The following is a 25,036-nucleotide window of genomic DNA, read 5'->3' as shown; positions in this document are numbered from 1 at the left end:
AGCCTTGTTACCTCTTTGCTGGCCAGAAGGGAAAGAGACCCTCTGTGGCTTTTTCATCTTTAACATGTGTCTTCACAGAAGTGTGTACAGTTTCCTTACTGGTTTAATAGATTGTCAATCCTCAAAGCTAATTACTGATTGGTTTTCTGTCAGACACGGAGGAAACTGCTAGCAGCTTCTCTTAGAACATCACTTCTGTGATGCAAAACCACCACAACAGCACAGAGCACAGAGCTCCTTTGTCCATTTGTAGTGGTCATGTGCCCAAGGCCTCAAAACCTCATTTTGGGAGATCTCTGGGCCCACTCCAAGGTGTTTTCAATTGAAAATATTCAGCTCATAGTCCAAGCCAGTCACCAGAGGACAGGGCCAGCCTGACCTGTCTGTCCTGGCTGTTTTTGTCTGTGGGCAATCCTTGGATATATGGAATTTGAGAGATAAATTTCTAATTTTGGCCATGGCATCTGAGCATGAAAGGTGGTTCTTTTCCACAGGAATGAAGGAACAGAGCCACGGTGTTTCAGGGGCAGATGAGAGGTGACCACCAGAGGCCAAGGCTAGCCAGAGCAGGTAGGTTTTTTTCTGAGATATACCCTTGCCCACCGGAAATCTTTTAGGGAAAGTACCAGTTTTGGCAACGGGCATCTGAAAAGAAGGATGGTTCCTTTCCATTGCAAGGAAAGCACGGAGCCCCAGTGTTTCAGGAGCTGATGAGAAAGAGCCCTTGACATCCCAAGATCAGCCAGACCTGTCAGGTGGCCCCTAGCAGGCCAAGCCAGCCAGACCTGCTCCATGTTCCCTCAGTTCCATGGGGCCCCAAAGTGTCCCAAAGGTCCCTTGCTTCCATGAGGCACTGAGCTGCCATAATATCCCCTTGGTGACACGAGGCCCTGAAAGGCCCTAATGGTCTCCATGGTTCCATCAGGTCCCACAGAGTCATAATGGTCTCTGGGTTCCATGAAGCCCTGCTGTGTCACCATGGCCCCTTGGTTCCATGGGCTCCAGTGGTGCTACAAGGATCCCCTTGGTTTCATGAGGGCCCCACAGTGTCCCAGGGATCTCCATGGTAAGGAAAGAACCGAGCCCCAGTGTTGCAGGGGCAGTCACCAGAGGCCATGGCCAGCCAGACTTGATGGGACTGGCAGATTTTGCCTGGGAGCAACCCTTGGATATACAGAATTTTAGAGGTAGAATCCCAATTTTACACATGGACACTTGGGGGAGAATCTGAGTTTTTTTCAATAGGAAGAAAACACAGAACACCGGTGTTTCAGGGGCAGCTAAGAGGCAGCCATCAGAGGCCAAGGCCAGCCACACCTCTCTGTCCTGCTAGCTTTTGTCTGACAGCAACCCTTGGATATAGCGAATTTGGGAGGTGGAATCTCAGTTTTGGCCATTTCTGCATAGTTAAGAAGAATGGTTCTTTTCCATAGGAAGGAAAGCACAGAGCTCAAGTGTTTCAAGTGTAGATGAGGAGAGAGATGGCTCTTGGGAGGCTCAGCCAGCAAGATCTGTTTGGCCATGGCAGCTTTCATCATGGAGGAGTCCTTGGATGTATGGAATTTGGGAGGAAGAATTTCTCATTTGACAATGGACACCTTGAGAAGAAGGATGGTTCTTTTCCATTGGAAGGAAAGCACTGAGCCCCAGTGTTTGGAAAGCAGTCCCCAAGGGGCCAAGGGCAGCCAGACCTGTCAGTCCTGACAACTTTCACTTGGGAGCAATCCTTGGATGTATAGAATTTTGGAAGTGGAATCCCAGTTTTGGCCATGGGCACCTGGTCAAGATGGATGATTTGCTTCTACAGGAAAGAAAAGTGCCAAGTCCAAGTGTTCTGGAAGATGAGAGGTAGCCACCCTTAGGCCAAGCCAGCCAGACCTGTCTCTCCTGGCACCTTTTCTCTAGGGGCTATCCTTGGACATAGGGCGTTTTGGAGGTGCAATCTCAATTTTGGCTGTGGGTGCGTGGACAGGAGAAGTTCTTTCTATGAGGAAGGAAAGCACAGAGCCCCAATGTTTCTGAGGCACAGGAGTGCCAGCCCTCAGGAAGCCAAGGCCAGCCACACTTGTCAGGCCTGGCAGCTTTTGTCTCAGAGTTATCCTTGGATATAGGGAATGCTGGAGGCAGATGCCCAATTTTAGCCATTTGTACCTGGTCGTGATGGATGTTTTTTTCTGATAAGAAAGAAAAGCACATGGTCCCAGTGTTTCAAAGGCAGATGAGAGGTGGCCCCTGGATGGCCAAGGCAACCACATCTGTCACTCCTGGTGGTTTTCATCTTGAAACAATCTTTGCATATAAGGAAATGTGATGAAGGAATCCCAATTTTGGCTATGGAGGAGAAGGACAGTTCTCTCCAATAGGAAGGAAAGCCCAGAGCCCCAGTGCTTCAGGGGCAGATGAGAAGCAGCCCGCGACATGCCAAAGTCAGCTGGACCTGTCAGGTGGTCCCCAGGAGGCCCAGCCAGCCAGACCTGTTCCATGTTCCCTTGGTTTTGTGGGACCCCACAGTGTCACAATGGTCTCCTCGGTTCCATGAGGCCCTGGAGTGTCACAATTGCTTTGTGGTTCTACAAAGCCCTGATGTGTCACCATGGCCCCTCGGCTCCATGCGCCCTCGCTGTGTCACAATGGCTCCTCTGTGACACTGCAGGCTCCACAAGGTCACCATGGACCCTTGGTTCCGTGGAGCCCCCAAGTTTCACAGTGGTCTCCTTGATTCCTTGAGGCACCACATTGTCACAGTGGCCCCTTGGTTCCATGAGGTTCTGTAGTGTCATCGTGGTGTCCTTGGACCCGCATTGTCACAACTGACCCATGGCTCCATGAGGTTCCGGGGTGTCACTGTGGTCGCTGTCAGAGGCTGGATGAGATTGATGTCCCGAGACACCTCGGGATGCTCGGAATGCCCGTGTGGGGCCAGGGCCGGGTCAGGCCTTGATTTGTGGTGGGACAGAGCCCCGCCCCCAGCCCTGGCAGAGCTGTCAATCACACAGCAGGGGTGTTGCTAACACAGCTCTGATTGGTCCAGCTACCAATCAATCAATCACACAGCAGGCTGCACTAACCCAGGTATGATTGGCCCAGTTGCCAATCAATCACAAGCAGCTGTTGCCTTCCCTGACTCTGATTGGGCAATCAGCTGGCAGTCCCACCCCAGGGCGGGCCCCTGAAGGCCCAGGCGGTTAAAAGCCGGAGCAGGAGGCCAGCCCATGGTCTGGATCCTGCCTTCTCGTGGGGTTCCTCTGTCAGCGATGCTGGAACCTGAGCAGTTGGTTCCTGTGTGTGTCTTTCTATAGATCTTCTGTCCTTCTGTTGTTCTCTATTTCTTCTCCTTCTAATACTTCTTACCTGGAACATTTTTAGGTAACTTAACACCTTAAGGGTTAAAGGTTTTTAGGTCAAGTGGGCTAAGTTAATGAAGTTAACTCTATGATAAGAGTTTCCTGTTGAAGTGGATGTTGTATTAAACCCTTTGCCAAAGTTCCTTCATTGTCTATATTTTGCCAGTAAAATTTTGTGTCATTTTGACCTCTTAGCTCAGTTGGTTAGAGCATGGTGCTGGTATCACTGAGGCTGTGGGTTCAGTCCATGTGTGGGACATTCACTTAAGAGCTGGACTTGATGATTCTTGTGGGTTCTTTCCTACCAAGAATATTCTTTGCATCTGGCCACATTGAGAATATCTGATTGGTGTTTCTCCTGTGCACCAAACTCAAGGAAAGGAGCCTCTTGTTTTCATGAGGCCCCACAGTCTCACACTGGTCCCTTGGTTCCATGGGCCCCAACAGTGCCACAATGATCTCCTTGGTTCCACAAATTCCCACAGTGTCCTACTGGCCCCTGGTTTCCATGAGGATCTGGAGTGTCACACAGGTTGATGGCATTTGTCCCTGCTGCCCCTCACATCCTCCTGCCCCACAAACAGCCCTGAGCCACCCGTGAGGGACAGACCCTGCTGGCCCAGGCTGGGCTCAGGGCTTGGCCTTTCTGCTTCCCCCAGCCAGCCCAGGCCTTCCTCAGCATTGCAGTTCCCTGCCCAGAGCCTTGGGCTCCCTGCACTCCTGGCCTCAAGGATCTGCTCTCAGCAGTCCCTGGGGAGCCTTTGGCACTCCCTGCCCTCACTGGGGCCCAGCGATGCTCCAAAAGACTTGGAGTTTTGCTTCTGTCTCCTTGAGCAGCTTCTTCAGCCTACTCTCAGTGCCTGAGGCTCCTGGACTCAGCCACAAATCCTCTGTGGGGATCATCACAATACAGAAAGCCTTCAGAAGCTCTTTTTCTTCCTTCAATTGTCTTCAAGTGTCCAGAGCTTGTGCAGCTGATTGGAGTCACTTTGGAGCTCTGTTAAGGATGAAGGTTTCAAAATAACTTTTTTCCTCTAGTCAAGTGAGTACTTTTTATTTTTCAGTTCAGAGAAGAGCTGATGGAAGCATTCCCCAGGTGATCTTGATGCTGAATATCTCCTCAGGAGGTCTGGGCATGTAGAACAATGAGCCCCTTGAGGGCTGACCCTGTTTGGACAAGCTGCTCCTCACCCCCAGCCTCACCATGTCTGACATGACCCACCTGGTACTGACATCCCCCTGCCCTGCAGCAGAACCTTGTCCCCTGAGCTCTGCAGCTTCCTGTCCCAGCCCACTGCACCGTGTCCCACCTGCTGTCCTCAGGGCTTTGCCTGCACACAGACCCAGGAGAGGCTTTCCTCTTGGGAAGGAAAGAATGGAAAAGCCTGAACAGGTTTCTGAAACAACAAACCCCACTCAGGAACCACCTGCTCAGTCCAGGCTGCCTGGAATGGTGTCACCTTTCTGCAAGGGACAGTGTGAGCAGAAATGATCTCTGGAAGCAGAATTCTCTGAGTCTTGCAGCTGAATTCTCTATCCCTGTCCTTTCCCTGGATCTCTGTGGCAGATGGAAGCTGCTGGTGCCATCCTCACCTTTAACGTCTCTTTGGAATGCAAACAGATGTTCCCAGGTGTGCTGAGCAGGATTTGCTCAATGTTTCTACAAAACTTTTGTGTTCCTCATGGAACAAAGGGACCATTTTGGCACTGAGGGGGGGACGTGGAAACAAGGAGTAAATTGTGACCCTGGGGTCTCATGGAACCAAGGGGCCATGGTGACACAGCAGGGCCACGTGGATCCAGTGGTCCATTGTGACACTGTGGATCCAAGGAGACCATGGAGACACCCCTGGAACCTCTTGGAACCAAGGAGTCCATGGTGATCCAGCGGGGCTGCATGGAGCCAATGGTCCCTGGTGACACTGCCCACCCAAGGAGGCCACTGTGACACTGCGGGAGCTCATGGAGCGAGGTGGGCCATGGTGACACTGAAGAACATCATGGCACCAAATATCCATGTTGACACAGAGGGCATCATGGGAACCAAGGAAGCGCTGCTGGCAGTACGGAAACTCATGGAACCAGGGGCCCTTGTGGCACTGCAGAACCAACAGAGCTGCTGGACCGTGTCCCCTGGACCTGCACAGCTCCTTGGGAGGCACGGCAGGAGCAGCACCCTGGCAGCCTCGGGAATGCCCCTCTGGGATCCACGGCACACACTCCCAGGGGCTGGAATTCCAGGTCCCAGCTCGGAAAAGATGTTCCTGCCCTTGAAGGCAAATCTCTTCAGAAGGGGCCAAAAGCCAAGTGGAGCAAGATCCTACAGTGACATTTCACTGCCAGCCTTCATAACTTCACCCGTGGCTATTGTAGCTCCTGGACTGGGAATTAAATCAGGGCAGGGTCTTTGGTGGGAGCTGTCCTGGGTCAAGGGAGAGACTGAGAGAGAAACAGAGCAGGCAAAGAGAGGCAGGAGAGAAAGGAGGATGCAAACACAATCAGCTGAGAAGGTGGCACTTTGAAAACCACCTTCTGTGGTTTTTCACAGAGGCAGCTCCTGGCAAGGGCAGCGCTGCAGAGAGACAGCTCTGGCCAGGAGCAGCTCCTGTGCACAGCCCAGCAGGGCTGAGGCACTGCCAGGGCAGCTCAGGGACACCAGCAGGGCACAGACAGAGCTGACAGGGGCTCAGCACTGGCAGGGGCTGAGGGATGTCCCAGAGGGGGCTGTGTCACAGCAGCACCTCTCTGGCTGTGTCATGGAGGCACAGAGCAGCTGTGATGTCAGCCAGGGGCTGTGTGACAGCACAGAGTGGGCTGTGTGAGGTCACAGGTTGGGCTATGACATCACAGAGTTTGTTGTGTGAGGTCATTGGGCAAGTACATCATCATAGAGGAGATGGTGTGACATCACAGAGCAAGCTGTGACATCATGGCATGGCTGTATGGCTGTGAGGTCAAATTGTGTGCTGTAACATTACAGAGTGGCAGTATGACATCACAGGCATGGTTTTGTGACATCACTGAGGGTGTTGTGACATCACAGAGCTGGCTGTGATGTCACAGAGTAGGATGTGGGGCCATGGAGCAGCCTCTGCCATCATGGAGGGTGGCTCTGTGACATCAGAGAGTGGATTGTGACATCACTGGGTGACTGAGTAACATCACAGAGCCAGCTGTGACATCACAGAACAGACTGTGACATCACAGGGTGACTTTGTGACATCACTGAACCTTCTGTGACATTGCAGTGCACCTGTATGATATCACAGTGAGACAACAGTACTGGCCCTGTGATATCATGAAGGGGCTTTGTGACATTACATAGCAGGCTGTGACATCACAGAGCAGTAGTGTGTCATCACTGAGTTGCCTGTGACATCATAGAGTAGGCTCTGTGACATTATAGGCTGTGACATCATAGAATGGATTCTGCCGTCACAGGGTATTTGTGTGACATCACAGAGGGGATGTGACATCACAGAATGGCTGTGTGACATCCCAGGGTAGGTTATGTAATATCACAAGATTAACTGTGACATCATAATGAGGCCTGTGACATCATAATGAGGGTTGTGTCATCACAAAGGGGCTGTGTGACATCACAGGGGCTGTGTGAGGTCACTGGGGAGGTCACTCTGCCCCAGCCCCTCTCACAGTTCCCCCAGAGCAGTCCAAACCTGATTGTGCAAAGCAGGGTCCCCTGTCCCCCCGGGTCCCCCCGCCCCCGGCGCCGCAGCCTCCCCCAGAGGATGTTCCACGAGATCGACCACAGAGCCTGACACGGGGACGGGGGGCCGGGGCCCTGGGGATGGAACAGGGGGACAGGAACCCCCCGACAACGTCCCCGTGTCCCCCAGGGCCAGAGCCTGGGCCAGGGCTCCTTCACCCTGAGACGAACGAGGGCTTGAGAACGCTGAAAAAATCCTCGGCAAGAGATCAGCAACAATCAGATTTAATATTAAGTGACAGCACCACAAAGTTCCTTGGCAAGAGTCACTTCTGACTGAACACTTCAGGCACAACAAAGAAACAAACCAACAACAAAAAAACTCCAGACGATCAAACCAGAAGTGAACCAATAACTGTCCCTTTGTGTGTGCGTGTGTGTGTGACACAAGGACAGTGAGGGCAAGGATAAAAGGAATACAGCCTAAAAGTGTAACAGAGCTCAAACTGAACAGGACTTGACTTATACTTTAACCTTAAGTGATACCTTAAACTTCACAATTTAGCAAAAGAAGAGAGCTTAGCAGGATTTAACCTAATTTATAACATATGACTTTGAAATTTAACAGGAGAATAACATATAATACTATTTAACTCGGCTATTAACTTATAGTAAACATAATGACTTAGCAAAAGAACAACTCTTAGATAATTTAACTTCACTTAGACCTTGTGACTTAACCTGACTTCCAGGCCTGACTGACTCAGCTATCCAAGGCACTCCAACCCCTCCGAGAGCAGCATTTCTGCCCTATTTCCCCAGCACAGGCACTCCTGTGTGCACACAGACACAAAGAGTCAGTGCAAGGCACCTGTGACAAATTCCTCTGAGAGCAGGAAATGCTCCCTGTGGATGCTTTGGCATCTCCCCAGCAGGTGAAGGGTTGAGCCTGGAGGAGTGGGGGGATCAGCCCAGGCTCCCTTGTCGTTCAGGATCCCCGAGTGTAGCAAACGGGAGAGTTCCTGGCTGGGAGAGGCCCCACTCAGAGGGAGTCGCTGGCCCAGGAGAGCTCCAAGGGGCTCCTTTTGCAGCGCTGTTTGTAGGGCCCCAAGAGAGGGGCTGCAGTCACAGCAATGGTTCATCCTGGCTGCACTTGGCATCAACAGCTTTCTTTGGCACTGTGAGAACAGGGATGTTGTGCCACTGAGGGAACAAAACCAGTTCCCAAGGCTGCTCCTACAGCAACCAGGATCTGGTTGGGCACAGCAGTGCCTGGAGCAGACAGTGTTTGTGCTGAGCTGTACAGGAGCTGAGCCCAGGGGTTGTTGGCCAAGGCCGAGGCCCAAGGAGCATTTCTGAGCTGGTCTGAGAAGGGGAGGGGGGAACCCAGCAGCACAGGGTCCATGGAAGCAAGGGACCATGGTGACACTGTGGGGCCCTGTGAGACCAAGGCACCATTGTGACACTGCGGGGCCCTGTGAGACCAAGGGACCATGGTGACACTGTGGGGCCCTGTGAGACCACGGGACCATGGTGACATTGCAAGGCCTCATGGAACAATGGAGACACCATTAAGAGACTTCACAGCCTCATGGAAACAAGGGGCCATTGTGACACACAATGGAGTCATGGGATCATGGAGACAATTGTGACACTATGGGGCCACATGGCATAAGCAAAGCATTGTGACACTGTGAGGCCTCATGGAACCAGTGAGACCACTGTGATCCTGGGGGGTCTCCACAGAACCAAGAGGACCATTGTGATGCTGTGGGGCCTTGTGAATCCAAGAGGCCTTTGTGACACTGCAGGGCTGCATGGAACCAAAGGTCCATTGTGATATTGTGGGGCCTGGTGTCATCAGTGGTCCATTATGAACTGTGTGGCCAAAGGAGACCATTATGACACTGCAAACCCCCAGGGTCCAAAGGTCCATTGTGACATTGCAGGGCTCATGGAATAGAGGAGTCACGTGTCATTGTGGGGCCTGCGGAACCACGGAGACCATTGTGACAGTGCAAGGCCTCATGGAATTATTTGAACCATGTGACACAATGGGGCCTTCTGGAACCTAGGGTCCATTGTGACATTGTGTGACCCCATTGAACCAAAGCACCATTGTGGCACTGCTGGACCCCATGGAATCAAATCACCATTAGGGCACTGTGGGCCCCATGGAAACAAGGGGACCATGGTGATACTGCAGGACCTCTTAAAACCACAGCAACACAGAACAGGTCTGGCTGGTTTGGCCTCCTGTGGACTGCCTGACTGGTCCAACTGACCATGGCATGTTGAAGGTCTCTTCTCATCTGCTGTTGAAACACTGGTGCTCCATACTTTCTTTCATATGGAAAAGATCTGTCCTTCACCTGCAGGCACCCATGGCCAGAATAGGGATTTCATCACCAGATTTCCTTATATCCAGGGATTATTTCCATAGGAATATTGCCAGGACAAGACTGGCTGACAATGGTTTAATGAGGGTCACTTCTCATCAGTCCCCAAATCTCTGGGGAAGGCTCCATGCTTTCCTTCTTGTGGAAATAACTGTCCTGCTTCTCCAGGCACCCATGGCTGAGATTGGGCTTCCACCTCCAAAATTCCCTAAACTCAAAGACTGCTCCCAGACAAAATCTGCCATTACTGACAAGTCTGGCTTGCCTAGTGAGACTCTCACCTGCCTTCCAAACACTGGGGCTCTGCGCTTTCCTTCCTATGGAAAAGAGCTCTCCTTCTTTTCCAGGTGCCCATGGCCAGAACTGGGATTTCACCTCCAACATTGCATACTGTGACAGACTGGAGGAGATTGTTGGCTCAAAACATTTCATGTGTCAGGGAAGAATGGGCAGATCCAGCCTTGCCTGCCCTGGAGCACTGCTCTGCCCTGGAACCCCAATCCCCCCAGAGCCTCTACCCCAGCCCAGCAGTGGCTGCCAGTCCCTGGCACAGCACAGGCAATGCTCCACAGCCACCTCTGGAGCCCCAGCCCAGCTCCTGAGTGACCAAATGAGCCCAAGTCCCACCTGGGGGAAGGGCCCAGGAAGACCAAGGGGTATTGAAGGCTGACCACAAGGTAAGCACACATCTTGACCCTACCTCCTCTTGGCATTTCCATCTGAACTGCTGGAGTCCAGGAGTTGGTAGCTCTGTCTGTGCTTCTATAAATCTTATTTTTCTTTCTCTCTTTCTGTGTCTAGTTCTATTTTTGTCCTCTTGCAAACTCTGACTAGCTTTAAATTGAACAGGCTTAGAGTTTGTGATGTTGAACAGGGCAAGTTATTGCCTTGAGAAGTGTTTTTTGGTGATTGAATGATGCATTAAACATTTTGACAAAATTTCTCTGATTTTCTAAAGTTGCCAGTAAAGGCTGTTTTGCTGTTTTCAGTTCCTGAGGATCTCTTGTTGGTATTTTTCCCGTGCATCCAACTGAGAGTACTCAAACAACTGTAATTCCTTTTGAATGTCTCCTTGAGAGAGTTTTTTAGTGGATGAGAGTCAGGGCTTGTCTGTCCTGCTTGGCACAGCCCAGGCAGGGCTTTCCCAGCCATATTCCACACTCCATTGCCCAGCCGGAGCCGCTGCTGCCTCTGAGTTCTGCTGGCCCAGCCCCAGGGACGCTCTCCTTGTCTGTCCATTCCCCCACAGTCTCTGGGCAGGGATGGCCTCAGTGGGGGCTGCTGACATCCTCAGCAACTTGGAGGCTGCTGCTGGATTTCACTGCTCCAGAGGTTTGTTCAGCCTGCAGCTCTTCAGTGCAGGAATTCAGTGTCCCAGGGCTCATTAACATTCAGAGCACATTAACAAGACAAGCCTCTGGGGATAATTTGATTAACGTCTTTAAATATTTTGTGCTTAATTAGAGAGATTTCAGTAGTGTATTCAAACTGAATATATTCTATTTAAAAAGACAGGGAGAAAACATTTTTTAGGTCCTGCTTAGGTTTTTTTTCCTCTTAATAAACTGATATATGCGATCTCCAATTGGCACTGAATCCAAGTACCTCCTCATGCAGTCTGAATAGATATGAAAATCAAGACCCTTCATGGCTGATAATCAATCAGACTCTGTCCCTACCCCCACCCCACCATTTCTCCCATCCAAGCCCTGGCACTCAGAGCAGCCTTGTGCAAATCTGAACTCCCTCCATTCCAGGCTGGACATCTCATCACATTTGTGTCCATTGTTGTCAGGGACTGGTGACACAGAAATATTTCTTGCCAGCAAAGACAAGTTAAACATGATACAGTTTAATAACCATCACAGCTCTTCCCTCAGCTCTCTGTGATGTCCCAGCAGCATCTGACATGTCCACCACCCCCCAGGGATTTCCACACAGAAGCACTTTTATACAAAGTCATAAGAAAAGGTAATTCTGTGATAGTTATAAACACAATTAAGATGTTGATTAATATGATGTTTATTTGAACTGCAGAAACACTGGGCACCTCTCCGAAGCTCAAAGCGTGAAACCAGTAAACTGACAGGCACTTGAATGACCAGAGAGCACCTGGAGAAGGAACTCTGGGAGCAGCCAGATGTACATAGGATCCAGCTGGTCAAGTGAAGAGATGTTCTTAGACAAGGCCATTTCAAGAGATGAGTGGGAAACATCTGAATGAAGAGGGAGAGGAAATAATAGACTGAATAACAGTGACACAAGTAGATGGGAGCAACAGTACTTCTTTTAATGCCATCAGCACACTTCCAGAAAATTCCCAATACTGGTGGCAAAACCGCCATTTCTCAAAAGTACTCTTGCCACTCAGATAATAAAAATGTGCTTGTATAATTTGAAATGTACAAGCATTAAAACCTGTGCCCCTTTCCAGGCAGACATCAGCTGTGTGCCCATGAACAGGCAGTGCCACTTGTGCCCTGAGGTGCCCAGCTGGGATTGGATCTCTCCGAGAGCACCTGAGGGAGAGCAGAGCACCTTGCAAGCTGCAGGTCCCTGCCAGCCCCGCAGGGCTCCTGTCCCATCAACATCTGCTGTGCTCCAGTCTGAAACGGGGCCCAGCATGGTGCCGGGATCATCAGAGAGCTGAGGTGTGTGCTGGAATTCAATGCCCTCCCCATCCCGCAGCAGCCCTGCATTTCCCTCCTGCAGCCTTGGTTTCCAGCACAGCCATGGAGGCTCTTTGGGCTCCCGACTGTTCCTGCAGCCCCCAAGGGCAGCTGAGCTCTGCCTGTGGCACAGTCAGCCCTGGCCAGCGCAGGCCATGCTCAGCAATTGCTTGTGTGTGCCTGGCCTTGCTGTCAGCCCCGGCAGCGGCTGCGTGGCCCCTTGGTGGCCCTGTGCTGGCCCAGCCATGGTGGCCCAGCCCCTGTGCAGGCCCAGCCCAGGCCAGGAGCATTGCGGCTGGGAACGGTCCCTGTGCCGTGCTGCCCACAGCAGCCTTGGGGCTCTGTGCCCCATGGCCTCCCTGCTGGGCAGCCTCTGCCAGCTCCTGCACAGCCCCTGGCACCTGTGGGCCTGCACAGACAGCCCTGCCCCGGGCTCTGCCGGCCTCTGGGCCAGCAGAGAGGCCGGCCAGGGCTGACCATGGCCGGGAACAGGCCCTGAGCCCCGCAGGAGGATGGAGCTGGGCCACAGCCAAACTCAGCCCAGGGCAAAGCTGGGCTCAGCAGCCAGGGCTGTCAACCAATTCTTCTGTGGTTAATTAGACAAATTTCAGAAGCATCTTCAAAGTGAATACACTATATTGAAAACAACACAGAGACAACTGTTTTGCCCTGTTTGCTTTTCCTGTTTATAGATTGCTATCAGCAATCCCCAGTTCATACTGATCCCCAGCACATTCTAATGCAGCCTGAATAGATATGAAAATCAAGACCCTTTAAGGCGGACCGTCAATAACCCATATGTCCCCACCCCCTCCCCACCATTTCTCTCATCCAACCCTTGGCGCTTCTATGGATCAGGAATGGTGTGGGCAGCAGGACCAGGACAGTGATTCTTCCTCTGTACTCAGCAGTGGTTGGGCAGCACAGTGTTAGGTGATGGGAAGTGGTTGCCCAGGGTGGTGGGTGAGTCACCATCCCTGGAAGTGTTTAAGGAAAGTCTGGATGTGGCACTTAGTGCCATGGTCTGGGTGACAAGGTGGTGTTGGGTCCCAGGTTGGACTTGACCCTCTCCAAGGTCTTTTCCAGCCTGGTTGATTCTCTGATGATTGTGACCCTGCAGGGCCATGGGGAAGCAAGGGGCCATTGTGACACTGCAGGGCCTGGTGGCACTAAGAGGACCATAGTAACACTGTGTACGACATGGCACCACAGAGCCGAGGGGCCATTGTGACACTGTGGGGCTGAATGGAAGCAAGGAGTCCATTGTGACAGTGTGGGTCCTGCTGGTACCACAGAGGCCACTGTGACTCTGCGGGGCCTTGTGGAACCAAGGGGCCATTGTGCCACTGTGGAACCGTGGGAGAGCCTGGGGACAATGGAATCAAGGGGCCATTGCTCCATTGCAAGGACTCTGGGAACTGAGGGAACAATTGTGACACTGGGGTGCCCTGTGGAACCAAGGGTCCCTGGTGCCACTGCAGGATCTTCTGTCACCAGGGCTCCATTGTGACACTGCAACACCAAGGAATTTCTTGTGGCGCTCTGAGGCCTCATGGAACCAAGAGGCCACTGTGACCCTGCAGGGCCTTGTGGAACCATGCAGAGCATTGGGACAGAGAAGAACCTGGTGTCATGATGGGGCCATTGTGAGACTGTAGGACCCAAGGGACTTTGTGAAACCATGGAACCAAAGGAACATTGTGAGACTGGGAGGCATCGTGGAATCATGGAGACCATTGGGACACTCTGGGATTTCATGGAATTGTGGTGACACCAAGTTGGGTGTGAGTGTGGATCTGCTGGAGGACAGGAGGGCTCAGCACTGGGACCTGGACAGGCTGGATCCAGGGGCCAAATCCAACAAGGTGAGGCTTAACAAGTCCAAGTGCCAGGTTCTGCACTTTGGCACAAAAACCTTTGCAGCACCACAGGCTGGGGACAGAGTGACTGGACTCTTGCATGAGCAACCCTGGGGCTGCTCACCCTGGGGCTTTTCTGTGCTGAGCATTGGCCTGGCTGTGTTCTTGAGAGAGCCTGGGCAAGGAGCCTGCAGCCCCCAGGGCCTGGCCTGAGGCGTCAGCGCTGCCCCAGCAGTGCCCATGGCCTGTCCCTGCTGCAGCCCCAGCACTGCCACCCCCAGGGCTGTGCCCGGCCCCGAGAGCACTCAGGCCCTGCAGCAACACCAGGGCCACCAGGGCAGCGGGGCAGGGCCACGGCAGCAGCACTGGCAACACCAAGTGCTGCTGCTGCTGCTGGGCACAGCTGCTGTGCCAGCACTGATCTGCCCCCAGCTTTGCACACAGACATTGCTGCTGCAGATCCAGGAAAGGCAACAAAAGAGGGATCTCTGCAGAAAACTCTGCTGAGAGATCTTTTATTTCCTTTAAAGCCTCCATGAACGCAGCTCATCATTGACACGGTCTATGTCAATGCCACAGGGGAGATGGAGAAAAACAAAATGAGAAATGGCACAGAAAATTACATTTAATTTTGGTCAATACGAGAAATGTAAAACAAAGGGGAAAAAACCCACAACCAAGTCAATAAGAAGTATCAAAGGTGACTTTTATTACAAGTGATTGGCAGAAATTGGCCAGCAGTTTAATGTTTGTGAAACCATCCAGTCATCAGCCTCCACACTGCAGCCTTGAGCTCCTGGTTCCTCAGGCTGTAGATGAGGGGGTTCAGGGCTGGAGGCACCACTGAGTACAGGATTGACAGGGCCAAATCCAGGGATGGAGAGGACATGGAGGGGGGCTTCAGGTAGGCAAACGCTGCAGTGCTGAGGAACAGAGAGACCACAGCCAGGTGAGGGAGGCAGGTGGAAAAGGCTTTGTGCCGTCCCTGCTCAGAGGGGATCCTCAGCACAGCCCTGAAGATCTGCACATAGGAGAAAACAATGAACAAAAAACAGCCAAAACATAAACAAACACTAACTGCAATGAGCCCAAATTCCCTGATGTTGGATTTGGAGCAGGAGAGCTTGAGGATCTGTGGGATTTCACAGAAAAACTGGCCCAGGACATTGCCATAGCAGAGGGGCAGGGAAAATGTATTGGCCGTGTGCATGAGAGCATTGAGAAAGGCACTGGCCCAGGCAGCTGCTGCCATGTGGGCACAAGCTCTGCTGCCCAGGAGGGTCCCGTAGTGCAGGGGTTTGCAGATGGACACGTAGCGGTCGTAGCACATGATGGTCAGGAGCGCAAGCTCTGATCCAAGGAAGAAGAAAACCAGAAAAACCTGTGCAGCACATCCTGTGTAGGAGATGTTCCTGGTGTCCCAGAGTGAATTGTGCATGGCTTTGGGGACAGTGGTGCAGATGGAGCCCAGGTCGCTGAGGGCCAGGTTGAGCAGGAAGAAGAACATGGGCGTGTGCAGGTGGTGGCCGCAGGCTACGGCGCTGATGATGAGGCCGTTGCCCAGGAGGGCAGCCAGGGAGATGCCCAGCAAGAGGCAGAAGTGCAGGAGCTGCAGCTGCCGCCTGTCTGCCAATGCCAGCAGGAGGAAGTGGCTGATGGAGCTGCTGTTGGACATTTGCTGGGGCTGCACATGGGGACCTGTTCATGGAGAAAGTACAGTGGCTAGTTAGGAGAGGCTGCTTGGAGCCAAACCTGGGCCATTCCCTGCAGATTGTCCCACTTGGACTCACCCAGCCTTGTTCCTGCTCTGAGAAATCCTTCCCCCAGGTCCCTGCCTGAGCTCCAGTTGTCCTGGCTGAGTGTGCCAGGAGCAGTCAGACCTGTGCATGGGGACACCCAGGAGGGCAGCTCAGAGCCTGGAAGGGCACAGCAAGGAGATCCCCAGCTGTGCCCATTATGGGATCTTAGGGAGGGGGCTCAGCTCATTTCCCTTTCCCATGGACTGCTTTGCCCACAGCCCCACAGGTGCCAGGGAAGCTTGGACACCCCATTCCAATGGACAGCCCTGCCTGGCAGGAATGCCAAGGGCAGTGCTGACTCAGCTGCTGCAATTGCCAGAGCCTCCCTGAGAGCAGCAGATAACAGTGACAATACCAGGGCACGGCAGAAACAAGAGAAGATGCTGTGGTGCTGTGCCTGAGAGGGCAGGGCAGAGACAGCCGGGCACTCAGGACAGTGTTCCCGTGCCCAGCTGTGCCCGGCACCTCCCACACACCAACAGTGCCCTCTTGCCCCAGCACTGCTCTCTTCAGCTCCCTCTCCTTGCCTCAGCATCTCCCTGGGCCTGGACATTCCCTCCTGAGAGGAGCCTTGTCCCTGCCAGCGCTCACAGAGCCTATCCCACCCTGTGTGCCCTGGCCCCGGCCCTACAGAAACCTGCCTGTGTGCAGGGCCCTGGCTGGGGCAGGCTCTGTGTGCAGGTGGGCAAGGGCAGCTCAGGAGAGCCCTGCTGGGCCCTGCAGAGGTGATGCTGCTGCTGTCCGGGTCTGAGGAGTGGCTGAGGGCCCTTTGGGAGGCTCCCAGCAGAGAGACTGACCACCCAAAGTTACAGTTCCAGAGTCTCTGTAAATGTTCAAACATTATGTTATGATCCTGTGTATTCCTTTCAACTCAGAATGTTCTGTGAGTATTTGATTACAATTCCTGTTCTGCCTCTCTCATGCCCCTGTTATCTGTAATCAAAAGAGAAAAAGCCCATTGCAGCAGTGTTAGAACAGTAAAGTAAAAACCAGACATTTATTGGAAGCTTCCATGTGTCCTAGTGGGGATGGGACACACCTGCATCCTGATTTCAAGGTTGAATAAATAGGATGTTTAACAGGAACATCCAATAGGAGATTCAATTGCTCCAGTTACACACACCCCTGTCTTAACCCATTGGAGTAGGTCCAAGGGCTTCTTTGCCTTCACTTTTTGTTATGACTGCTCACAATCTGGTAAAAAAACAAAATGTTCTACTTGTAGGTCCTCTTCCTGATAATATGTGTATTTGATAATAAGACTGATAATAAGACAGTATTTCCGGAATGTATTTAGACAGTGATCTTATTGTTATGAAATTGGAGAGAAAGGTTAGAAAACGTATTAGAGTTAATTAAGGATTATAGTTATATAAGTATATAATAGCAGCTTAATAGAGTTAATTAAGAGTTTAATAGAATAAAGTAAGGATTATAGTTTTAATACTATATAATATTATTTCACAGAGCTACAAATATATAAAACCTGTAGAAAAGGCAAAAAACTTTTTGTCATCACCCCAGCATTCCCATCCTTCTACAATCAGGAAATTGACAACACTCCCAGGAAATCTCCTGATCTTTCCAGGAATGCCAAGCTTACCTTCTTTGGGAGGTGTCCTGCGGAGCTGTGCCCAGGCTGGTGTGGAGCTGGGAGCAGCCCTGCCCCACCCAGCCCCTCTCAGCAGCAGCACCTGCCCTGCTCAGGGTGGCTCCTTCCCCCCACAGCTTCTCCCCAGGGCTGGGAGCAGCTCCCCGGGCCGGCTGAGAGCTGTCCCTGGCAGGCAGCAGAGTCCCTGCCCCAGCACAGCGCCCTGGGCTGCAGGAGCCTGCTCTGCAGGACAGCCCTGGGCACCCCTGGCTGCACCCGCGGCTGCTCAGCCCTGCAGCAGAGCCTGGCAACAGGAGCTGCCCTGGGCTGTGCCTGGGCTGGGGCAGCAGGGAAAGCCAGCCCTGCCCTGGGGCCACATCCCTGCCCTGGAGCAGCTCTGAGAGTGCTCCTGAAAGCTCCTAAAAGCTGTGGGATGTGCCAGCTCCAGGAGATCCCTGCAGGAACTGCAGCTTCTCTTCCACAGCCAGGGAATGACTGTTTGAAACCTGGGATGATTTCTGCTCTAGTGAGCCCTGAGTGAGGTCTGCTCTGTGCTCCCAGCCCAGGCTGAGGTTAACCCCTCTCTGCCGCTGTGTTCGGGCTGGCTGCAGGCAGTGCCCCAGCCCTGCTGGGCTGGCAGAAGGGCTGCTCATCAAGAGAAATGTGCTTTTGAAGCTCTTCTTACTTACCAGGAGCTGCCTCTGTGCCAGGAGCCCAGCTCAGCTCAGCAGCACAGACACAGCACCAGGACTTTAATGACCCTCTGGGGCGTTGTGCTCAGGCCCTGAACATCAGTCCCTGAGAGGCAGCTGAAGAAATCTCTCCACAAGTCCAAGGCAGAATCCAACTCCAAAGTTTCTTGGACTTTTAATGGCTCCCACTGAGGGACACGACTCAGAAAGTGTCCCCAGGCCCCAGGCAGAGCAGGGCACTGGAGGCACTGATGCCAGGTGGGGACAAAGAGAAGCCAAGTCTTGGTGGCCTGGGGCACAGCAGCAGGGTCTGTGCCAGCAAGGGCTGGGAGGAGACACCTTGTCCTGAGGCCCTGGGGCCTCCTGGCACAGCCCCAGCCAGGCTGGGCACTGTCAGCCCCTTGTCCTGCCCTCAGCATCCCCCCTAGGCCACATCCCAGTGGCCTCAAGGATCTGCTGGAAGGAGTCCCTGGGGAGCCTTGCTCAGCAATGGCCCTGGGGGCTCCCGAATGCTCCCAGGGACTGCAGGTTTTTCAAAGGACTTTGGGTTTGGCTTTTGCCTTGACTTTCTGAGAGGTTTGTGCAATCATGGTCTCCAATTATCTGCTGTAATTAGTCCCTGGAGAGGCTTTGTCAGGACCAGCACTCAGTGGGGCTCATTAATACTTCAAGGTACTTCAGTTATTTTCAGGTACTTGGTGTTTCCCTTTTGATACAGGGTCTGTGAGAGATTTGTGCAATCATGGCCCCAATTATCTGCTTTAACGAGTCCCCTGAGAGTTTTGTACTGACACTCAGTAGGGCTCATTAATACTTGGAGGTACTTAAGGGTATTTAAAATCCTTTCCACACTGAGTCTCTGAGACTTTTTTTTGGTGCCATCCTGGCCTCCAATTCTCTCCTCCAAGGAGTCCATGAGGAGCCTGTTTTGGGGATAGACCTCAGTGGGTCCCATTCATGCTTTGAGACACTTTGGATGTTTCCGTTGACTTTTGACTGCTGGAAAGATTTGTGCAATCTTCTCTCAGGGCCTGAGGTTCCAGTGCTGATCTCCAAATGCACCATGTGCCTTATTGGCATCAAGCAAGTCCTGACAAACCATGGCTCTGCCTTGATTTCCCTCTGCTCTAGTGCTGTTCATCAGGAAGTTTTCCTGCTGCAGAAATATTTCAAAGATCTTCTAGGAAATATGTACTCCTATTTTGAAGGATGTCTTTTATTACTTTTCTTATTATACAAGAGGTGACTGAAGCATTCTGTGACTGATATTGATCCAGGGACTCTCCTAAGGAGGTCTGGCCTGGTCAGAGAAGCTGTGCCTTGAGCTCTGACCCAGTGTCAACAACTTTGCTCCACATTCCCCATCCCCATCCTGTCTCTCCGCACTCACTTGGGATCTGCTTTGCTTGGAGATCTGACTGCACACAGCCAAAGAAAGGTTTTGTCTTTTTAATGCTTTGAAGCAATCTAAAACTCTTGAGTTTCTCTGTTGAAAACATAGACCATCCTTAAGACTGTGCCAAGCCCAAGGTGCCACCAAGGCCACTCCAGGCCTGCCCTGGGCCAGCTGTGAGGGTGGATCATCATCCCAACCTGCACTGGGCCATTGCAAAAAGCAAAATTGTACTTAATTTGATGTTGATTTCTGTCAGGGACCAGATACCCCCCTACCTCAGAGACAATATTTTCTAAAATCTCCTTGTTGACCACACTGGAAACATATTTTTGGGCCCTGTAATTGTTGCTGGGCCCCTTAAAGGGGAACGGCATGGCCACTAGGGCCTCTGCAGCTCCTTGCCCAATGGCCTGCGCTTGTACAGCCGTTACATGTTCTGCTGTCCTGAGGCAATTACAGCCTCAATCATCTGCAGGAGTGTGGCTTCCATCTCTAGTGGAAGGGCATGCAGCCCTTTCTTACATTCCAGGTTGGCATTGGCTACCCCCAATGAGTTTAGTAATTCATTTTGATTCTTTTCATCCCGGACTTGTTTCTCTAGTGCCTGTTTAAGGCGATCAATCAATGTCATGCAGGGCTCTCCGGGTTCTTGTCTTATGTTTACATAGTCCAAACTGGGGGTGCTACCATCCGGTACCTGGATTAAAGCTTTCAAAGCCATCTCTTTTATACTTCTTCTATATATAAACTATACTTCTCTGGGGATACCTGCTGCTTGATCATCTGGCAGGCTGTGTTGTCCTTCTCCAGCTAGATGGCTCATTGTCAATTGCGCCCTTGCCTCATTATTAGCATAGTCTGCTATTAATTGATTTAGTAATCACTTCCATCCCCCTTTCCCACAGGTTGTATTCTGTAGGTGATAAAAACATGGTCATCATATATTTTAAATCATAGGGGGTTACATGTGCTGTAAATATGGCCCTCATTAGGCCATTAAAACAAGGTGAGTCCTGCCTCTAGTCTTTAGCTGCCCTGCACAGCTCCTTGATTTCCCTGTAAACCAATGGCTGATACCTGGGATTCTGCTCCCTTCTTTCATCATGGCCTGGAGCAATGAGGAGTTTCAAGAATATTTGCCAGTCTCCTTCCTTAACTGATTCCTTCCAGATCCTTTCCCAGGGATCTTCTAGGGTTGAGGGGAGAGGTGGCTCTGGGGAATCCAAAGTGTCTTCTGGGGAGGAAGAATAACTTGGAGCAGAAACACTTGGATTAGAAATAGTGTGACAGTTTGGCTTAATATCCTTGACCATGGGGTTTATATTGTTGCTGGAGGGTGAGTAAAGGGCGCTGCCATTTTGTCATTTTCTGGAGCTGTGGCTCAGGGTGGAGGTGGAATGAATGACAGTGGAGACGTGACCTGCAGGCACGGGGGTGGAGTCTGGAGGTTTGTTCAGAGTGGAAGAGAAGGTTGTGGTAGCAGGAGGTGGAGGAGCCGGATGGAGGCAGGATGGCCAGGCTCTCGAGCCACATTTGGGCTTCTTCCATCTTGGGTCTCCAGGGCACAATGCTCCAAGACAGCGTGGCCATTGCCATCTTGGACCATCATGGAGAGTCCAAGAAAGGCAGGTTTCAGGGGAGGTCCCGGGTTAGGAGTGACTGATGGATCAAGTTTTCGACACACAGCTTGGTGGTGAAGGGTCTCAAGGATGGTGTAGAAGAAGGGGAGCATGCGGGGTGCAATGGGGTCCCTTTTGATTGAAAGGTTGTACAATTTAAATCTCACAGAATCACAAAATCATTTATGGGATGTGGATCCGTATTTTAAAACGATTGTGGCAAAATGGGTGATAAATGTCCTGCATTTTCCCAAACCCACCTGCAATTATCCACATGAGGAAACCATCATCATGCCCACCAATGCTGGCTCAGGTCCCTCGAAGTCATGGGAAATCCACTGGGCCCAGCACAATCCACAATCCCGGGGAGCCCTGGCCTATCTCTCAGCTTACCCCAGCTGACGCAACTGTATGTCAGGGCCCCTCCTCAGGTGCAGTGAGGGTGGCTGCAACAAACCTCTCTGGTTCACTGACTTAAGAGTGAAGTTGGTGAAAATGAAAAGGAGCGGGTTCAATGGAGTTGCCCAAAAAGAACTCCAATAATGGGGTGAAAAACAATAAACATGGAGAAGTCAAGCCCAGTATGAGGGGAAGATCCAAAGACCTGAGACAAAGCAACAGTACATACACTTGGGGGTGGAACACTCTAGAACAATACCCATATAGGGGAAACAAGTAAGCAGTAGGGAAGCAGAACTTGGACAACTTAGCATAACAACACTAAAGGCTTATGGGAAAATTCCCAAGCTCATCCTAAGTTAAACAAATGATTCCCAGGACTTGAACCTCATGCCGGGTTCTTTCAGGACAAAATCTGGCTGACTCTGAGTTACTGCCAGGCTAACTCCCACACTGCTGCTTTGCACTGGCCCCTTGGGACCATGCGGCCCAACAGAGCCACAGTCATGTCCTTGGTTCCATGAGGCTCCAGAGTATCACAATGGTCCCTTGGATCCATGGTGCTCTGCAGTGTCACAATGGCCCCTTCATTTCACAAGGCCACAAAGTGTCACATTGGACTTCATAAGAAGGAAACCACAGAACCCCCATGTTTCAGGAGCTGATGAACGGCAGCCACCAGAGGCCAAGGCAAGCCTGACCTGTCTATCCTGGCAGGTTTGTCGGGCAGCAACCCTTGGATATTCAAAATTATGAATGTGGAATCCTAATGTCAGACATTTGTGCCTGGAGAAGGAGGATTTTTTTCCACAGAAAGAAAAGCATAGAGCCCTTTCCAGTGTTTGGAAAACAGGTCAGTACTGGCACTCAGGAGTAAAAGACCATCCAGACCTGTCTGTCCTGGCAGCTTTTCTCTGGCAGCAATCCTTGGATACACAGAAATTTGGAGGTGGAATCCTAATTTTGGCCATGGATACCTGGAAAAGATGGACAGTTCTTTTCCATACAAGGGAAAGCCCAGAGCCCCAGTGTTTCAGGGTCAGATGGGAGTGGCCTTCCACATTCCAAAGTCAGCCAGACCTGTCAGGTGACTCCTGGGAGGCCAAGGCAGCCAGACCTATTTTGTGTTCTCTTGGTTCCATGGGGCCCTGCAGTGTCACAGTGGCTCTATGCTTCCATGAGGTCGAGCAATATCACAGTGGTTCTCTTGCTTCCATGATGTCCTGTGGCATCATAACGGCCCCTTGGTTACACAAGTGCTTAAGGATCTTAATGGTCTCCATGGTTCCCAAAGGCCCCACAGTGTCATAATGGTCTTTGTGTTCCATGAAGCCCTGCTGTGTCACCATGGCCCCTTGGTTCTGTTGGGGCCCAGTAGTGCAACAATGGTTCCACAGCTTCCCACAGTGTCACAATGACCCCTTCCCTCCATGAGGCCCTGCAGGGTCACAATGGCTCTTTGGTTGTGTGGGGCCCCAGAGTGTCACAATGATTCCATGGGGCCTTGCAGTGCCACAATGGTCTCCATGGATCCATGGTGCCCCACAGGATCACAACGGCCCTTTGGCTCCATGAGGCCCTGAAATGCAACAATGGCCTCTTGGTTCCACAAAGCCCTGCTGCTTCACACTGGCCCCTTGGGACCATGGGGCTCAACAGAACCACCGTGATGTCCTTGGTTCCGTGAGGCTCCAGAGTGTCACACTGGTCCCTATGATCCATGGTGCTCTGCAGTGTCACAATGCCCCTGCATTTCACAAGAACCCAAAGTGCCACAATGGTCTCCCTGATTCCTCAAGACCCCACTGTGTCTCAATGATCCCATGGTTCCTCAAGACCCTACAGTGTCACAATGATCCCCTTGGTTCCACAAGTTCCTAGAGTGTAACAATGCCCTTTGGCTCCACAACGCCCCACAGTGTCTCAGTGGTCTCCACAGGAAGAAAACAGCCGAGCCCCAGGGGAAGATGAGCGGCAGTCACCAGAGGCCAAGGCTAGCCAGACCTGACTGGATTGGCAGATTTTGTCTGGGAGAAAGCCTTGGATATAGGAAATTTTAGAGGTGGAATCCTAATTTAAGCCATGGGAGCCTGGACAAGAAAGATAGTTCTTTTCCATAGGAAGGAAAGCACAGAGCCCCAGTGCTTCACAGTCAGATGGGAAGTGGCCCTTCACATGTCAAATTCAGCGGGACCTGTCAGACAGGCCCCAGGAGGTCAAACCAGGCAGACCTGTTCCATGTTCCGCTGATATCATGGGTCACCAGACCATCACAATGGTCTCCTTGATTCCATGAAGTCTCGCAATGTCACAATGGCTTCTTGGTTTCATGAGCCCCAACAGAGTCACAGTGGTCCCTTGGCTCCTTGCGGCCCTGCTGTGTCACAATGGCTCCTTGTTTCTATGGGTCCCACAGTTTGATCATTGACCCTTGCTTCCACAGGGCCCCTGAATTGCACAATGGATTCTGTGATTCCATGAAGTTCCACAGTCCCACCATAGTTTCCTTGGACCCGCATTGTCACAAGTGACCCTTGGTTACATGAGGTTCTGTAGTGTCACCATGGTCGCTGTCAGAGTCTGGATGAGATCGATGTCCCGAGACACCTTGGGATGCTCGGAATGCCTGTGTGCTGCCAGGGCCGGGTCAGGCCTTGGTTTGTGGTGGGACAGAGCCCTGCCCCCAGCCCTGGCAGAGCTGTCAATCACACAGCAGGGGCGGTGCTATCCCAGCTGTGATTGGCAGCAGAGCAGATGTTGATGGGACAGGAGCCCTGTGGGGCTGTCAGGGACCTGCAGCTTGCAAGGTGCTCTGCTCTCCCTCAGGTGCTCTCGGAGAGATCCAATCCCAGCTGGGCACCTCAGGGCACAAGTGGCACTGCCTGTTCATGGGCACACAACAGATGTCTGCCTGGAAAGGGGCACAGGATTTAATACCTGTTAGTGTCATAATATACCGGAAAATATTTCTTATCTGGATTACTTGAGTACTTATAAGAAATGGCAGAGTTTTCCCACCAGGAACAGGAGTTTCCTGGATCTCATGGATTCTTCTACTGATGGCAGGAGAAAAAATACTGCTGTTCCCCTCTACCTTTGCCAGCAACATTCAGTCTAGTATTTCACGGCCCTCTTCCTTCAGGTGTTTCCGGCTGTCCTGGTTAAATGGCCGTGTCTAAGGACATCTCTTCATTTAGAGCAGCTGGATCTATGTCCTTCCCCTTGCTCCCAGATTTCCTCCTGCAGCTGTTCTCTGGTCATTCCAATGTGTGTCCTTTGACTGGCTTCATGCTTTGAGCATCAGGGAGCTGCCCAATTTCTCTGAAGTTTAAATACCTCCCTAGTCAGCATCTTACTTGTAGTTTTATCTTTTCTATCACCTCTTCTTAAGTCTCTGTTGAAAATCCTTCCTGTATGGCAATGCCTTGTGGATGGTGGACATGTCAGATGTTGCTGGGACGTCACAAGGAGCTCAGGAAAGGGTTTGATATTTCTTAAATTTTATCATGTTCACATTTTTTATATTGGCCATGAAGAGAAACCCTTCTGTGCCTCTGAGTCTCACCAGTTCCTGGTCCCTCCAAGGGCACAAACATGATGAG

At 51.8% G+C, this 25,036-nt stretch overlaps 1 protein-coding gene and 1 long non-coding RNA gene across 2 annotated transcripts; one reads left to right on the top strand and one right to left on the bottom strand.

Moving 5' to 3' along the window:
• Nucleotides 1-220: 220 nt before the first annotated feature.
• On the top strand, nucleotides 221-11,788 carry LOC135287667 (uncharacterized). The gene is made up of 3 exons (XR_010351227.1): nucleotides 221-570; nucleotides 9,758-10,087; nucleotides 11,448-11,788. It is a non-coding gene; the product is annotated as an uncharacterized LOC135287667 (long non-coding RNA).
• Nucleotides 11,789-14,680: 2,892 nt separating this feature from the next.
• On the bottom strand, nucleotides 14,681-15,613 carry LOC135287588 (olfactory receptor 14A16-like). Its single transcript, XM_064400876.1, has one exon. The coding sequence runs from the start codon at nucleotides 15,611-15,613 to the stop codon at nucleotides 14,681-14,683; it is 933 nt and encodes a 310-aa protein (XP_064256946.1).
• Between the last annotated feature and the right edge of the window lie 9,423 nt (nucleotides 15,614-25,036).

Source organism: Passer domesticus, chromosome 30 (assembly GCF_036417665.1).
Source record: "Passer domesticus isolate bPasDom1 chromosome 30, bPasDom1.hap1, whole genome shotgun sequence".
NCBI lineage: Eukaryota > Metazoa > Chordata > Aves > Passeriformes > Passeridae > Passer > Passer domesticus.
Note: the sequence above shows the minus strand (reverse complement) of the source record. Positions and strands in the feature narration are given on the sequence as shown.

Excerpts from the sequence above, each read along its gene's own strand:
- LOC135287588 (XM_064400876.1), bottom strand. The coding sequence starts at position 15,613 with ATGTCCAACAGCAGCTCCATCAGCCACTTCCTCCTGCTGGCATTGGCA.